General features: G+C 65.5%; 1 protein-coding gene across 1 annotated transcript in view; it reads right to left on the bottom strand.

Annotated features, from left to right (window-relative positions):
- Positions 1-17,667, bottom strand: part of CNNM4 (cyclin and CBS domain divalent metal cation transport mediator 4) — a 41,891-nt gene that overhangs the window by 5,815 nt on the left and 18,409 nt on the right. The window contains exons 2-5 of the mRNA XM_037886125.1: positions 11,124-11,267; positions 10,561-10,698; positions 9,198-9,367; positions 8,805-8,904 (exon numbers count right to left, since the gene is read on the bottom strand). Of these exons, the coding sequence (XP_037742053.1) occupies positions 8,805-8,904; positions 9,198-9,367; positions 10,561-10,698; positions 11,124-11,267 (552 nt within the window). The remainder of the gene's footprint in view (positions 1-8,804; positions 8,905-9,197; positions 9,368-10,560; positions 10,699-11,123; positions 11,268-17,667) is intronic.

Genomic DNA, 17,667 nt, shown 5'->3' with positions numbered 1-17,667 from the left:
CAGAGCAACGGGGGAGGGTGGGCATGCACGGTCCCCTTCCGCAGGGCAAGGCTTTCACCTCCTGGCAGGCTCTTCACAGACTGACACCCGCTCGAAGCTCTAACACCCCCCGTGCACTCACCCCCAGAGCACGTGCAAGGACAGAGCGAAGGCAGGCGATCGGGGGAGGCTACGGGGCCACAGACCGGCCACATGCTGCCTGCAAGGCGTGAGCCGCAGTCTCCTACCAGGCTGGAGGTCAGAGGTGCTCACCTGTGCCCCGCGTCGCCCCCTAGCAGCTGCAGCTGGCAGTGCAGGTGTCACAAGGCAGGTGTGGCAGCCGCACGGTGCAGGGAAGGCTCCCGAGTTCTGCCCTACTGTTCACTTCCACGCCCACGAGGCCAGGGAGAGCCGGGGCGGCTGGCTCCAGCCATGCGTGTGACCATGTGTCTACACGAGGGGGCAGTGCAGAGCGGATACCTGGAGATGCTCACAAACCCGACTGCAGAGGGAGGGAAATGATGGTGCGCATTGGGACGGGCTTCCCCCACATGGCCCCTGGTGCCAAAGAGGGACAGCCAGGTGCCCGCAGCGCGCCTCAGCCCTGCTCCCCACGGACGTGCTGCGAGGTGGGATGAGGTCCCTTTAAGGACCAGGGTTCAAATCTGGCTGTGGCTTGTCACCCAGAGTCAAAGCAGCAAGGCCAGTGCTGCCCTGCCCGCCCCGTGCCTCACCCGGGGCAGTGCTGGATTAATACGGCCAGTCTGTCGCGGGAAGGCCAGCCCGGGTTAATCCCATCACAGACGGGTCTAGCACTCCATGCATTGGCTTCGGTTACCTGTCAGCCTGGAAACCAACAGCCCTTCTCTAGGACCGGGCGGCTGGGCTGGGCGGGCTAGGCAGAAACACACAGAGGACAGAACAGAGACATGCAGGAGGAGAACGTCATAAGAGACCCTCAGGAGAGAGACCAAAGCTTGGCTCTGCCAGCTCCAGGGGGACGGGATTCGCCGCAGACACCCCCAAACAGCCCCCACCTGGCCCCTCCTATGCTTGGCAGCTGGACCGACCGCCTGGCTCAGGTCCGGCTGTGGGTGGAGGGGGATCGCGCGTGGCTGCAGGAGTGAAGCGCGACGCCCCCGGCGGGGCTGAGGCGAGGCCCTGCCATGTCTCGTCTCAAGTCCTGGGTGCGGCCAGCGGGGCAGGACTTCCTGCCGAAAAGGACGGAACTGAGAGTTTCCCTCTGCGATTGCTTCTTCGGAGCGGACACGCCTGGCGGGCAGCTTCTGCCATAGTAACGCAAGCCCCGTTCGGTGGCCCCCGGGGCCCTGAGTGCCGGGGGCAGCGGGAACGGGGTGCAGGCCGGCCAGTGCAGGGCAGGAAATCACCTTGGTTCTCCATCTCCCCGGCTCCCACCGCAGGGCCAACGCGCGACCAGCAGCTCATCGCACCCCGGCCCCTTCGGAAGCCAGGCGACCAGGCAACCGGGGAGACCAACGGCTGCAGGAGGAACCCGGCGGCCGAACCCAAGCCTGGGGCACGGCCCCCCGCAGGCCTAGGCTGCTCCCTCCCTGCGGCTCTCAGCCCGGCCCGTCTGGCCCGCAGCTCTCCGGGGAGGGGCCGTGCTGCCCCGGGGGCACACGGGCAGGAACTCCAGCCGCACAGGCCGGGCGTAGCTCCCAGGCCTGCCTTACCCCCAGGACGGAGGTGTGGGGTCAGGGCTCTCTGATCACTGCTGCCTGAGCCTCAAGGAGCCTGAGGGCGGCCGCAGGAGCATCACCACGGAGCCGCCGCACCAGCCCCCCGAAGCTCCTGCAGCAGCTGCAGAGTCCTTGTCACTGGCACCCACGGCGGGGGGCAGGGGGGCCTGGGCTGGAGCTGGCAGTGTCACGGGGTGACACTGGCCCTTTAAGAAGGGGCAAGACCACCACGCCTCAGCCCCTCACGCCTACTGTGGGCCCTCCCCGGGCGAGAGCCAGGGCTGCCTGGGAGCAGAGGGGAGCAGCGAGAGGGGTGCTGGCTCGTGGCCCCAGGCCAGAGGGCTGGAGGCAGGGGGGCAGCCGGGGGGGGGGGGGGGGGGGGGAGGAGCGGGAGCTGTGCCTGGGAGCCAGGACTGGAGGCGGGGGGGGGGGGGGGGGGGTCTGCCCGGGCGCCAGGGCTGGAAGCAGGGGGCAGCGGGGGGGCCGTGCGGGGGGGGCGGGAGCCAGGGCTGGAAGTCAGGACTGGAGGCAGGAGACGGGAGGGGGGCCTGTGCCCAGGAGCCAGGGCTGGAAGCAGGGGGCAGCGGGAGGGGAGGGGGGGCGGGAGCGGGGGCTGTGCCCGGGAGCCAGGACTGGAGGCAGGGGGGCAGCGGGGGAGCAGCAGGGGGACAGGCCCGGGAGCCAGGGCTGGAGGCAGGGGGACAGGGGGGCCCGTGCCCAGGAGCCAGGGCTGGAAGCAGGGGGCAGCGGGGGGGCCATGCCCAGGAGCCAGGGCTGGAAGCAGGAGGGCAGCGGGGGGCCGTTTCCACTGACAGCTCAGGCTGGCGAGCTGGGCCCAGGGAGCCCCAGCAGAGAGGCTGCAGGGATCCCAGCTGGGGAGGGCGGGTTTCCTGCCAGCGGGCTGGCCTGGCCCAGGGACCGAGGAGACGGACAGAGTGGGCAGGGCGGAGTGGGTGAGATGATGCGGGACTGTAAAGACTCTGGGCCCTGGGGCGATACACGGACGACCCTTTGGACTATTTGCCCAGGGCTTGTGTAACACACGAGGCCCTAGGACTGGTACAATAGGTCCGTTCTCCGGGGCAGGACACAGAACACAGGCAGCCTGCGAGCTTGGCACAGGGCAGCACCCCCGAGACATCGCTCAAAGGGGCAGAACCCCCCAGCCCATCGATGAGCGTGCGGAGAGCGCACAGGAAGCTGATGGACAGGGAGCCGCTCGAGCCTGGCGGCCGATACTCACCTCACAGCATCAGGCTTCACAGGGATTGACAAGGTAGGTCGGGAAAGCAGAAGACTGAAGGTCAACGTGGAAAAGACACAGATTATGGCAAGTGGAGGAGACCAGGAAGACAAAGACCTGGGAGGCCCATCAAGGAGAGGGAATTGCCAAGATTAAAATAAAGTGGTAAGAAGCCAGGACATAACGCACTTACAGGAGGGGCTTGGCCCCGGATTGCTCACCATACGTGGGGCCCCGGAGCAGAATCCCTAGGACTAGGAACAGAGGAAGGCCGAGGATGTGCTGATACACAGGGGCTGGAACTAGGGGGCTGCAGCACCCCCGGCTTGAAGTGGTTTCCATTATACCCAGGGTTTCGTTTGGTTCAATGGCTCCCAGCCCCCCCCACTGTACACGTCTCCAGCCCCCTGCAGGACGGCACCGAAGAGGTAAGTTTAAAGATGGACAAAGCCGGTACAAGGCAGAGAGTGGTGGGAAGACTTCCATCGGCCCCATTGGGGCTGCTGTGCTGATGGACAGGAATCAAAGACAAATAAACCACAAGGGGAAGAGAGCCTGGCCTGGTGTCCCGGCGGGTATCTGACCAGGGAAACTGAGGCAGGCACGCCTGCCATGCCATGACCTTCCACAAGAGGGCACCCAAGGTGGGGCTGCCTTATTACAGGGGCTAATCCCAGCTTTCGGCTTGTAAGCAAGTGCCCTGCTGGTGTGTCTGTAAGGGGGAGAAGAAACGGACACAAAGGTGAAATCAGACCGACGCAAAGCAGCAGATAAAGATGTCCATGTAACCACTTCGGGACCAGGACTCCTGGGTTCAAGTCCCAGCTCTGCTACGGACTCCGTGCAAGTCCCTTCCACACTCAGGGCCCCAGTTTCCCCAGCTGTAAAATGAGGATAAAGACACCGACCCCCCGGCGTGAGGCGCTTTGAGATCCTCGGGGGAGAGGCACAAGGAGAGGTTACTTGCCCTGGGCAGTTGAGGGTGGTGAGCTATGTCCCCCTGCGGGTGCTCCAATCTAGCGCCCCCAGCGCCTTCGATCGGAGATCGCTCATAGCAGCGTCCAGCCGGCCCGGGTGCTAGTCAGCCTCCTATCTGTTATACAGCACTGTGCGGACCGCCCCCGGGTCCTTCCCTACCGCCGAGCTCCACCGCGGACAGCTGCGAAGCAGGGGTAGCAGAGACATCGCCGAGAACTGCAGTTACCGCACAGGGCGAGTAACCATTCCTGCTCCCTCCAGTCGCGTCCCCACGGGCGCTCGGCTCTAAGGGACTGCCAAGAGGTTCCCTCAGTGCGGGAAGGGTTTGGAGTTGGGGCCAGCGAGCTGAACGCAGAACGTATGTGCACAGGGATTTGAATAATGCACGATTCGCAGCGAGAATGAATGCAGCCGGGTACCTCCTTGGGAGGTCTGATTCCAGACTGCAGACCTCTAGCAAGACAAAACTCCGGGGTCTTCGTCCTGGCCGGGCTCTCCTGCCAGGGAGGGGGGGCAGCAGTGCCCCCAGTGATCTAGCTGGGGCGGGCAGGAGACAGGCAGGTGAATGGTTGGTTCATTTCAAACTCGGAAGAAACTTTAGGTAGAAGTTTGTGTGTGGTGGGGGGCGGTGCAGTGTGACCTTGTCCTTAACAAATACTGTGAAGGGGGGGCTGCCGCCGCGGCTGAGGGATGCTGTCGTCGTGGACACGTGGAGCAGAGAGTGGGTAGCCATCGGGCCCAAGGGTGGCCTTGTGAGGCAGGAAAGGACCAGGCCGAGGTGCCAAACAGGAGCAGGGTGGGAGACTGGCGGACAGAGGTTTCCAGGTCGCGGGGGGAATCGCACTGGCACTGCGTGGGCAGACTGGGAAGTGCCTAGAATAAAACCCCCTCGCTCCACGCTGCAGGGAGCTGGTTCTTGCGCTCCCAAGTGGGAGCACGTCTGCTTCTCTACGAAGCACGCTCGGGTGAGGGGTCCTGAAGGGGAACGGGAAAGGCGGCTTTGCCGGCGAAAGTGGATGGTGTATCCTGGAGAGATGATCTCCAAACCCCACCTGTCTCTAGGGATCGACTCCCAAGCCTGCCTGTGCTGGTAAAGGTGGTCGCCGAAGGGAGCAAGGCAGGATGGGTATTCAGGCCCTTGACCAGGCCGTCCAAATTGCTGGATGGAGCCCAGTCTCTTTTGGTGCGGTTCCTGTGACCGTTGGGGGGTGAAGAATCGGGCAGGTTGGGATCTCTGAGCCACCTGGGGCTTGCTGGGCTCTCTCGTGGGTGGTGTATGAATGCAGAGAGAACGTCAGGTAGCTCTAGAGACCTTTGACGTTCGCAGCGATTCGGCCGTGCTGGCTGCGAATAACAGAGACCCATGGAAAGGAAGGTCTGCTGGACCTCTTCCGGAGATCTGGCGCACTGGAGCCACAAGGCCCGTCTCGTAACGTCTGTGTAGCGACCGACCGGTGGCCGTATCCGCGATGTTGAGGGGGGCTTGCGCAGATGGTCTGGCGAGGAGCTGGCCCTCTGCAATGACCGCCTGGACTTGCTCCCTCGGCTCTGCTGGCAAGCGGTCAGCACAAGAGTTCAGGTTGGCACGGTTCATGGGAGTGTATTTTGCCATCGGCGCCTGGTAACTGGTGATTCTAAGTTGTAAGGAGGCCGGGGAATAAGATTCCCTCCCCTGTAGGTCTAGACCCTCGTGGCCTTTCTCACGCAGCTGGTCTGAGCGTGGCGCTGCCTTCTGCATTCGTTAACTGCACTGACTGCCGAGGGATGAGAAAAGAAAAACTCAAGAGTCCTTTGCTGGGACGTAACAGGTCTTAGCTGCTCTCCTGCATGCAATAGAAGTGGGGGCGTGCCGGGCGCTCTCCCGCCTGGAGGCAGAGCGGTAGCCGGGGGGGGGTGCCGGCCGCTCTCCCACCTGGAGGCGGAGGGGTAGCCGGTGGGGGCGGGGGGGTGTTTGCCGGTCACTCTCCCGCCTGGAGGCGGAGGGGTAGCCGGGGGCGGGGGTGCCGGGCGCTCTCCCGCCCGGAGGTGGAGGGGTAGCCGGGGGGGGGGGGGGGGGGGGTGCTGGGTGCTCTCCTGCCTGGAGGGGTAGTCGGGGGGTGCCGGGCGCTCTCCCGCCCGGAGGCAGAGGGGTAGCTGGGGGGTGCCAGGCGCTCTCCCGCCCAGAGGCGGAGGGGTAGCTGGGGGATGCCGGGCGCTCGTCCCCGAGTCCAGAAGGGGCTCGTTGACAGGCAAGGCACACGGCCAGTGGGGGAGAGTGGAGGGTAGCAAGCGGCTCCTGAGGAGGCTCGTCCACCTCCTTGCAAGGAATCTGCAACTCTCCTGACCAAACCCTGGAACAGCTTGAAATCATCCACCACGATGGGCAAGGGGCATGACAGCGTCACCCAGAGATGGGGGGAGACGTCAGCCGGAGGAGAGACCTCTTCACCAGGTCTAGTGTCCCAGGTCCCTGGGCGAGCAGGTAATGCAGGTTGTTTCTCTGCGATGGGTGGTGCTTGAAGCCCTGGAGACCTCTTGGCACTTGGCCCAGCACGGCCAGGGAGGAGGTGCATAAGGCACAGGACGCGGAGGCACCCATGGGTGCTCATACCAGCCAGACATTGGTTGCAATCTTAGCATCACCAGAGGCTTCTGAGAAGGGGTGAGGGGAGAACCCTGAATTGATATTTGGGAAGTTGAGGCAAGGTTTTCACCAGGCTCTTCTCCGTGAAGCTCACTCTGGAACGGCGCCGCACCTGGAGAGCTCTGCGGTGAAACCGTCGGTACCGGGCAAACTTCAGGCCATCTCAGCGTTCTCAGTACCAACCGCACGTCGGAGAATTGGGCACTTCAGATACAGCCAGGTCCCGGGGAAACGTCCTGCGATACCAAGCATGTGACTGGCACCAAGTCTGTGCTCTGCACTGAGGTGATGGGGGGAGAGGTGCTGACAGCGCTGTGGGGTTCGGGTGCTCTGAGGGAAGCGCGGTCGGAGCCCATGCAGGCTCCTTTGGTACCAAGGAAGCAGAGGAACAAGCTCTTCTTGCCACCTTGGTCCGCTGACAGTACCAATGAGCTCCCTGGGCCCGAGGCTTTGCTATGGTTCAGTCAGGCCGTGCCACGGGTATCTTAGGAACCAGCCACCTCATGGGCACCCGACTGGAGGGCGGAAGACACCAACAACCTTGGCTTTTTAGAGAGAGATTCTCTACCTGGCAAGCCTGGTTCATGTCCTGGGAGGACGACTTACAAGAGGAGTCTGGTGTCTTGTCTGAGGCCCGGGAGGAGTGGGGCTGCGGTAGTGGGGAGGCAGCAGATTTGCTCGCCCGGTGCCTGGGAGGGGCCTTGGCCTAGCTCAGAGGCTCTCCTTCAGGAGGAGATACAGCTTCACCTCCCTGGTTCTTGGTTTTAGTGCCAGAGAGAAGTTGCTTTTGTGGGCTATGCGCGATCCCCCGAGGCAGTGGATGTAGCGGGAGCGCCCGGCGTGGCCGGGATCGCACAACAGGCAAGGTTTGGAGCCGGGAGAACCAGGCGCAACCTCCCAGGGAAAGAGAACAACTCTCTAGTGTCTATCGGAATAGAAAGGGAAAGACGTCTGGTTTTAAAAAAAATATTTCAACGAGGAAGCTCACATTGCTGCTCCGGATGCTGAGAGCTCCCACGGCCGGCCATCAGAGTCCGAAATGAGGACAGAGCTGGGGACATCTCCAGGGGGACAACTCGGGCGCGGCGGCTGAGAAGGAGCTGCGGGCGTTCGCCAGCACAGTGCCAGCAGGTGGGCGTGGGTGGAACGGGCACTGCCAGGAGAAATCGCTGATCAAAGCTGCGGGGGGGCGCTAACGCCCTTCAAGTGCAGCACCCCAGGGCACGACTCCCAGCACGTCACTATTAATGGATGTTTGTCGTACTACAGGATATCCGCAAAAAGAACAGGAGGACTTGTGGCACCTTAGAGACTCACATTTATTTGAGCATAAGCTTTCGTGGGCTACAGCTCACTTCATCGGACGCACTGAACCATTTGCGATAGGCTGCGATACCCAAATGTAACCACTAGATGGAGCCAGTTGCACGAGGGGCCGATGTCCTGCCCCGTGCTGCGGGACCCGGTGGTGGCCCAGCACGCTCGGAAAAGGCCCTGGGCTGGGCTAGCAGGGAGGGGAGGAGGGCGGCACGTCAGGACTGAGGGGTGTCAGCAGAGCTGGGCTAGCAGGGGGCTGTGGGTCGGGGTTGAGGGGCACCGGCGGAGCTGGGGGGAGCCCAGGCTTAGGACAACAGGGGCTGTGGGTCGGGAGTGAGGGGCACCGGCAGAGCTGGGGGGCACCCAGGGCTGGGCTAGCAGGGGCTGCGGGTTGGGGTTGAGGGGCACTGGCGGAGATGGGGGGAGCCCAGGCTTAGGACAACAGGGGCTGTGGGTCGGGAGTGAGGGGCACCGGCGGAGCTGGGGGGAGCCCAGGGCTGGGCTAGCAGGGGGCTGTGGGTCGGGGTTGAGGGGCACTGGCAGAGATGGGGGGAGCCCAGGCTTAGGACAGCAGGGGCTGTGGGTCGGGAGTGAGGGGCACCGGAGGAGATGGGGAGAGCCCAGGCTTAGGACAGCAGGGGCTGCGGGTTGGGGTTGAGGGGCACCGGCAGAGCAGGGGGGGAGCTGGCATGTCTGCTTGTCACTAGCTGATGCCATGCACTGGTATCACCTCTGCAAGCCCCTAGCCATGCCCGGTTGGGGAGGGGGGTGTCCTGGGGGTCACTCCCTAGGGCAGGAACTGCAGCTCCCTGGAGACACAGATTTCCATCCTTCCCAACCGGGCTCCGGGCCCCACGACAGGTGACGGCGCCCAGGCCCTGGCCCAGTCTGTCCTGCCCGTGCCTGCCAGTGACTCGTGAGTGTGGGAGTGGCTCTGGCCCCACAGGTTGTGGGGGCAACTTACCCAGCGGCTGGGGCAAGCTCAGCGCCATCACACCGTAATAGGAGAAGGCTCCCGTCTCAAACTTCATGTTCTCCTTGCCGGCTTCCACCTCCACCTTCCCCTGCAGGGCACAGACACTGTCAGACCCCAGGCTTGCCCGCAGGCTGCACCCAGCCCCCCACACTCCCCACAGCTGCCCAGCCCCCCTCCTCTCCCATGGGCTGCACCCAGCCGTCCCCCCACGGCAGGCGGACACACTGGGCTCCCCCCAATGCCCCCTCCCCGCAACAGGTGACACACTGGGCTCCCTGCCCCCGCGCTCCCCCTCCTGTAGCAGATGACAGGCTCTCCCCCTGTGACACGCTGGGCCCCCCCACGGCAGGTGACAGGCTGGCCCCGCCCGCCCGGGCACACCTGCAGGATGAGGATGAAGTAGTCGGCCGGCTTGTTCCTGTGGTACAGGAAATGCCGGGGCGATTTTTTGTTCTCCTCGTCGAACTTGAGCTCATGGATGACGTCGGGGTGTCTGAGAAGCCGCAAAAGAATCTTCTCCGAGATGAGGGTGGGCATGAAGAGCGTCACCTCTGTGGGGGAGGGCGGATGGGTCAGATGCCCCCCTAAGGGCCATGTTCTCGCCCCTGGTCCTGGCACAAACCCCCTGCCCCAGGAGCTTCCACAGAACCAGGGGACCGAGCCAAGCCCCTTGCATCCGATCCCAAGCTAGCTCCACGCAGCCACCTCTGGTGTGGAGCGCCTGGCCAGGGGAAGAGGGAGGGAAACGCTGGCAGCCTTGGGACGAGCGCCGGGGCAGGGGGAAGGAGCCGCGGGCCTGCGTGGAAGCAGTACCGTGGCAAAGAAGTACCGGACAGGCCCAGTGGGTTCCGCTGGCTCCGATTCCCAGATGCCCTGGGACGGAAAGGCCCCGTGCCAGCTACCACGCCCGGGCATGGGGCTCCCCCCCACGCCACAGGACATTTCCCCTGGCCCTGCTCAGCTGGGCGTGTGTGTGTGTGTCTGTGTGTGTGTGAGTGTGAGTGTGTGTGCGCACACATCTCCATCCCCCTGGAGCCAGGGCCTGTGCCAGTGTCTGCTGCTTAGCGGGCACAGGGCACGTGTGTGCCAAAGTCATGAACACAACGGGTATGCGAGGGGCTGACACGTCCTTACCCCCCTAAGGGAAACCTACAGGCTGGTGTGTGTGACGGGCAAGGCACGGCCCAGCCACGCCGGGCGCACCCACCAGCAGCCCCAAACGAGCACGCCCTGGAGAGGCCGTGGGTGGATCCCCGGGCACCAGGAGCCGGGGGGTGCCCTGTGCTTCCCCCCACAACCCCACCCTTAGCCCTCGCTGTGCTCCACCGCGACACGGCCTGGGGCCTGGTGCCGCCACCGCCCAGAGAGTCTCAGGGCAATGCCGGGAGACCAGGCCCCTCGCCCTGGATGGGCACTGGGAACTGGGGGCTTAAAGCCCTTGGAGCTGCCAGACATGCAGAGCACCAGCAGCTCGCTGCACCCGCCGGAGCCTGCTCAGCCCATGCCCGGATCTCCCCAGCCACCTGCTCTCAACCCCTGCTCCCCCGGTGCCCCCCTTCTGCCAGCCAGGGCTTGGGCCTCTGCCCCCACTCGGGACAGTGTTCAGCCAGGATCGCCCCGTCAACCTGACCCCTCCCCCCCCCGCCCTCCGACAGCCCCTTGTCCTTCCTGACCCCCCATCCCCCCCGCTGCCCGCCCGTGAGCCCTGCCGGCTGGCCGGTCCCGGCGCGGCCCAGAGGCTCACCCGTGGCAAGGAAGCGGTGTGCGGCCAGGAGCAGCTGGGGCGAGATCTTCACCTTGAGCTCGCCCTCGGAGTCCTTGAAGGCGGAGAAATCCCTCTTGTTCTTCTGGTTGGTCACACGCTTCCGCGTGCGGTTGTCAGCTGGGGGAAAGGAGGTGTCAAGGTGGGAGAAGTCCCAGCTCCCACCCAGGGCCCCCAACACTCGAGTCCGAGCACGCGCCCCTGGGCTCCCCCCTGCCCTACCTGCGCCGGCTGCCTCAGCCAGGGCCTGGGGGCGCTGGTGCCAAGAAGGGCCGTGTCCCCCCAGGGGGCGGGGATAATGGGGGCTGCGAGGTGAGAGCCGGGTGCTCAATGCGTCCCCTCTCCACCCCCCCAGCACGACACCGGCGGCTGCTCTGCCTGCCAGCGGGGCCTGCTGCTCGGGGCCAGATCAGCAGTGCTGCACCGGGGGGGCGGCCGGCTGGGGGCACCAGGCCAGCAGCTCTGCGCCCAAGGGGGGGGGACCAGTGGGGGAGGGGGCCAGGCCAGTGGCGCTGCACCCGGGGCAGGGGGAGAGGGCACCTAACTGTACATGTCCGACTCGTCCAGGATCTCCGACTTGATGATCTCCTCGATGACGTCCTCCAGCGTCACCAGCCCGAGCACCTCGTAGAAGGGGTCGCCCTCGCCCTCGCTGTTCACCTTCTGCACGATGGCCAGGTGCGATTTGCCTGGGGACACAGACACCGTCACCCTGGGCTGCGGGCCGAGTGCAGGGGCGTGACGGGCCCCCGGCCAGCCTGCTCCGGGGCCGCACGGCACACGCTGGGCCGGGCTGCTGCGGACGGGCGGGCGCCGGCCTGGCCACCGCGCTGCACTTCCAACCCCAGGGGCACCAAGCGAGCAATGAAGGCACCAGATCCGGGCCCCGACGGGCTGGGCCAGGAGCCGGAGTCCGCCGGAGCCCTGGGCTGATCCAGATGCATAAATCCCAGCGGCACCTGACCCTGGCGCAGCCCCCTGGGCTCCAGCGGGCACCGGCCATGCCAGGGCCATGCCCCAGCTTGTTGTGTCAATGCTCCCAGACCAGCTGTGGATCGGCGCCCGGCAGGGCCAGCCTGCCCACGGCTGTGACCCCACCCAGGGCTCTCAGCCCTGCCGTAGGGACGGATCCGTGCCAGGGCCATGCCCCGGCTGCCCACCAGCCCTTGCGGGAGCTCCCACACCCCGAAGGGCTCCGCAGGTACAGCAGCGGGCAGGCGGGGATGGGGCAGCACCTGCCCCCTCCCCAGAAGCCCTGCCCCACGGCTGTCACGCCCTGGCTAACACTGGGACATCGGGAAGAGAAACATCGACATTAACTACCTCAGCTCTGCCCCATGCACCAGACGGGGCAGTGACCCCTCCGCCCCCGGGGCGAAGACCCCATGGCAGCCAACAGAGACAGAGCCGGCGAGTCCGTCTGGACCCGAAAACCCCCCGCTCCCTGAGCCAGCGTCAGACACAGACTCCCCATGACAATCCCTCACCCCCCCACTCACACCTGTGCCCTGTCTCCCACACACCCCGCCCCCTTGGTCTCCCCCCCACCCCCCAATCCTTCCCCCCGCACTCACACCTGTGCCCTGTCTCCCACACACCCCCACTTGGTCTCTCCCCCACCCCCCAATCCTTCCCCCCGCACTCACACCTGTGCCCTGTCTCCCACACACCCCCACTTGGTCTCCCCCCCACCCCCCAATCCTTCCCCCCGCACTCACACCTGTGCCCTGTCTCCCACACATCCCGCCCCCCTGGTCTCTCCCCCACCCTCCAATCCTTCCCCCCACACTCACACCTGTGCCCTGTGTCCCACACACCCCCACTTGGTCTCCCCCCCACCCCCCAATCCTTCCCCCCGCACTCACACCTGTGCTCTGTCTCCCACACACCCCCACTTGGTCTCTCCCCCACCCCCCAATCCTTCCCCCCACACTCACACCTGTGCCCTGTCTCCCACACACCCCCACTTGGTCTCTCCCCCACCCCCTCACACCCACACCCCATCACCCACACACACCCTCCCCCCCCCCGTCACAATCCCTCTCACCCCCCACTCCCACCTGCACCCCATCTCCCCCACCCCCACGATCTCTGCCCCACCCCCACTCCCTGCTCTCGGTCTCTCCCCCGCCCCCGGGATTCGTGCCGCGCCATGAGGCTCGTTTAGCGCTATTCTGCGATCACCGCATTACCGGGGGATGCCCCTTCCCGCAGGTGGCTCCGAGCGCCGCGAGCTCCTGGGCCCGCTGGTGCCATGCTGGGCTGGGCGCTGACGAGGGGAGGGGAGCCACCAGCTCCCCTGCCTGGGCCCCGGCAGCAGCCTCAGCACCACGCTGCTGACCCCCAACTGTGGCGGGGGGGCAGGGGGGGGATGAGCAGCGTAAGGGGTACTGGGGACTCCTATCAGAGACCCCTGTGCGTGCAGGCAGCCCTGAGAGCAACCGGGGGGCACTGACTGGGACAGAGAGAGAGATGGCAATAGAACCCAGGAGTCCTGGTCCCAGCCCCCCTGCTCTAACCACAGACTCCCTCCCAGAGCCAGGGGCAGAACCCAGGTGTCCTGGCTCTCAATTGCCCCCGCCCCCGCAATCTGACCACTAGACCCCACTCCCCTCCCAGAGCCCGGGCTAGAACTGGGGGACAGCACTCAGGAGTCCTGCCCCCGATAACATCTTCTCCCTGCATAAAGTTGAAATAAAGCACTGCCGTTCCCACAGCGTCCCCCACCCCTTCCCCCCGCTGGGACATTCGGGGGGGCAGCTCCCTGGGGGTCTTGGGGCTGGATCGCCCATGTGGATACCTGCTCAGCCAGCTCAGCGCCCCCGAGTGGCACAGGGGCCACCTATGCCCACTCCCTGACTAGCTGATATCCCAGCACCCAGGACAGGACAAGGGTGCCCACACCTGCCCCCAGGCCGGGGACCCAGGCCTAGCTGCAGCTGGTGCTGTCGGGGAAGGGAAGACGTGCCAGCCGCAGGGAACGTGAACACTGAGCTCACAGCCAGGCGGGCGGCCCCTGCTCGCCCTGGTCTCAGGCCAGCGGGTACCGCTCAGCGGGTACATGGTCATTGGCTAGCCAGGCACCATGCCTAAGCGACCCCCACGCTGCCTGTTCCCAGCTGCCCCCCATCCTGACCCAGGACGCTGCGCCCGCTCCCACGCTGCCAGCAGGAGGGCCCCATGGCACCGGACGGGCAGGCCCTTTAAGCCACGGTCTGGCCCACCCACAAGCTGCTTCCATATGGGGGGCACATGGGACTGAGGCGAGGAAAGAGAGACCCTCCCCCCCTCTCAGAGCCAGGCACACGGCGGGCACTAATGCAGTGTCCAGACACGCCCTCCCCACTGCCCGCAGCATCGCTGCGCAGCCTGACACGCGAGGCCAGAGCCTGGCGTCCATGCCTTTCGCAGCGGGGAGAACTGGCTTTTCCCCTCGGCCTGCAGACCCTGTGGGGAGCCGGGCCAAGGCAAAGCGACCTGCAGGTTCATCTCACAGGCGGGACATGGGACGGGTCTTATCCAGCACGGCGGGGGGGCTCCTGGGACATGGGGGCTCGGGGACCAGGGAGTGTGTGTGTGTGTGTGGGGGGGGTTCCCTTCACTGCTAGCCTCCTCCTGGCTCCCTGCACCAGGCAAAGGGATTTGGAGCCTGTGTCTGGGCATGCAGGGTAGCGCCCGCCCCCTTGCCCCCTTCCCCGAGCCCCCTGCTCCTTCCCCGCAGGCCTCAGGGAAAGAAACCAAACAAGTAAAAGTCTGAGCGGTGCCTCCTGGCTGAGGCTGTAACTGAAGAGGACGATAGGCGTTACGCCCCCGCAACAGACATGACGTTAGCCCAGGCTACACGTAGGCAGGCTGCTCTCCCTCCCTCGCACACACGGGTAGCACTTGCTCTGGGCCCCCATCAGCCCACTGGGGACACGCTGCGCTGGACCTAGCCTGGCTTCCAGCACAGGCAGAGCAAAGGGGAGCCCTGAATCCCTGGGAAATCTGAGCTGCCCCCACCATCCACCACTCACATGCAGCCACCTCTGGGAAGAGCCCAGGCAGCTGGGCCATAGTGCTCAGCTACCCCATCGGATTCAATCCACAGGGGAATTGAGGGAGGTGGGATGCAGGGCCCAGCCCTGGGAGCCACGGCACCTGCTGGGAAAGGGCAGCGCAGGGCTGGGTGGGGAAGGAAAGAATGGGGCCGGGGGAGAGGAAGAAGCTGCTTGGCACAACCTGGGGCCACCCAGCGCAGAAGCACCAGGGAAGCGCAGGGAGGCAGCGAGCAGCCTTTGATTGGCCCATGCCTGGAGCCAGCCCGGGGGCCCCCCACCCACCTCTCCAAGGGCAGAGTGCGGGAGCCGGTGAGATTAGCACACCAGCCAGGGCGCTGCACCCATCCCTGCCACCCCTTGTCCGTGCCTTGTAAAGCCAGGATTACGGCTCTCGGAGAGAAGGAAATCCACGAGTAAACAGCCCGGGGGTGTAACGCCGAGGGCTTGGGCCAGCGCCCAGAACCGTCTGGGAAGAGCGGGGGTCCTGCTGCCATTTCAAAGGAGGCAAGTTTGGGCATCTCAGCCTCGTCCCCACTGCATGGCTGTGCCTCTCAAAAGGCGAGGTACGCACACGCTAGAATAGCGGAGGGGGGCTGCGGGTCGGGAGAGCAGGGCACCGGCGGAGCTGGGGCAGGGGACCCCAGGGCTTGGACAGCAGGGGCTGCGGGTCGCCCATGGGACCCGGGGAGCCCATGTCAGCCCGTGTCCTGGATTCCTGTGCGGCACCAAGCGTCTCCTGCCAGGAGCCCGGCCAGGCGGACAGGGCCGCACCCTCAAGCCCTAGGGCTCAGCACACACAGACACAGCCAGGGTGGGAAGCTCCCCGGCCTCGAGACTTCTCGCTGTGGCACCAAGGCCATTGGAAAGGGGGAGCCGAGATCCCTGCCCAGCGGCCCAGAACTCCCCGGGGCAGCACTTTGGCTGTCCAAGCTGCATCCCGCCAGGCGCACTCCAACGGAGAGGAGTCTCACCCCCGGCCTGGATCCGGCCTGACGTGGCCTGAGGCCACTCGGACTCTGCAGAATTGCAGCTCCCAGTGAAAACACAAACAAGTGACTCCAGCTGTTCGGCTCTGAAGACACATGCCCCAAGCACGCCTGCTGCAGTGACCTCTGCCAGAGTCTGCAGAGAGCCTGAAACAATTACTCGGAGAGGAGTGAACCCAGCAGCCAGGCATGGATCGCACTGGGGCGTCCCCAGCGAAGGTCAGCGATGACAGAATTGCTGAGTGTTTTAGTGAATGGTTGGGGTCAGGGCAAAGGAGGGAGCAAGAGAGACTCAGAAACTGGGGAGAGAATTGGGAAGGAAGAGGAACAAAGGGCAGAGGGAGTGACACCTGGATGGGGGGGGCGGGGAAGGCTCCCTGAGCAAGGGGCTGGATGCGAAAAGTCCCGAACAAAACCCTATAGACACCACTGTGCGCTGACGGCAAATGGGCCCTCGGTTACCCCAGCCTGGCCCCTGCACACGTGCCAGTTCTGCCCCCACCAGTAAAGAGAGGAGAGAAGCCACCAGGCTCGTCTTATCGAGAGCCCCAGGCCGCAGGGGCAGGGAGGGGAACCCCACTGGCCGCTGTCCTGGGGGCTGCGTTGGACTCCCGGGCCCCGGAGTCACTGGGTGGGGATGGGACGTCTCTTCCGACAGGCTCCGCTCTGCGTCAGCCCGGGCGGTGGGGGAGAGGCTCTCTGGCCTGGTAACACGGGAGCTCAGCCTGGGTGGGCTGTGGGATCATCGAGGGCCCTGGCGCTCCCAGCGCTGGAGCCTGCAGACCTCAGGGATCCCCCCGAGGCCTAGCCCCAGCCCGGGGGCCAGGGCAGGAGCGCCCACCGCTGGCTATGCCCAAGGGCAGGCGTCCCTAGGGGCGCTGACTGCACAGCCCGGTGGCTCCCCTGCCTCAACTCTCCCCTGCTCGGTCCCCCCCGCTGCACCTGCCGAGCTCTCTGCGCCCGCAAGATGTGCACTGGCCCCTCCCTGGGGTCTGAGCCTCGCGCCCCGCAGGGCACATCCCCAGGGACATGGAGCCGAGGCAGGGGGCAGAGCGAGCGCCTCGGCCGAGCACACGCAGGGAGTCGAGACTCGAACCTGGATCTCCCGAGTCTCAGCCCAGTGCCCTGTCCACTGGACCCTCCTTCCTGCCGCCCCCTTGGGTTCCCGTAGATAACCCCCAAAGCGCAGCGTTCACACTCAGCAGATCTCAGCCAGCACACAACCGCATTCCGATCAGTGGCCTTAGACCCGACTGCCCCCACCCCAGACACGGCTCTGCCTTCCACAGGCAGGCCCCAGGCCAAATCCATCCCTGGTGGAATTCCACCCCCCAGCGCACCCATAACCCAGCCTCCCACTCCCCTGTCCTTAATGCCCCTCTGAGACACGCCGCCCATGGGAGCTGGGGGCTTGGGGTGAGACGCGGGCATGCCTCTTCAGAGAGGGGCACCCCAGGGCCTGGGCCGAGGTGCCGAGAGGGGGCAGAAGGGCGGGGGAAGAGCCCAAGGAGGAGAGCAGAGAAGTGCGGGGAGTCCCTTTGTATTTCAGTACTGGAGGAGCCAGAGTTCTCCGGGGCCCCCTGCGTCAGTAGCTCCCCTCTACATCCAGGGGCGATGCCCATCCTCAGTGCACCAAATCGCCCTGTTCCAACAGCCTCGCCCCCCTGAGCTGCCGGCCCCCGCCCCATCGCTTCCAAGGCCGGCGGAGCATGGCTTGCTGGCGGCCTGCCTTTCCCGGAGACATTAACCCCCTTTGCTGGAGGGCCAGACCAGTGGGGCAGGCCAGCCCAGCCAGCAGCCCGAGCGGTACGGAGCATGCCGTGCGGGGGAGCCTATTAACGATGGGGTCACGGACACCTCGGCCCAGGCCAGACGCCTCCCTAACCCAGGCCTGGGTCAAACAGCAGTGCAGGCAGGGACGGAGGCTGGGTCCTGGCAGCAGCCACCCAAACGCAAACCTCGCTCCACTGGGGAGGAACTTCCTCCTTTGCCTTTTTCTTCTCGTTTCTAAGCTCTCTGCCTGGAGCCGAGGTCAGAGCAACAGGAGCTCCAGCGACACCATT

This window comes from Chelonia mydas, chromosome 26 (assembly GCF_015237465.2).
Source record: "Chelonia mydas isolate rCheMyd1 chromosome 26, rCheMyd1.pri.v2, whole genome shotgun sequence".
In the NCBI taxonomy this organism is placed as follows: domain Eukaryota; kingdom Metazoa; phylum Chordata; order Testudines; family Cheloniidae; genus Chelonia; species Chelonia mydas.
The sequence above is the reverse complement of the archived record's forward strand: the minus strand, read 5'-3'. Positions and strand labels throughout refer to the sequence as shown.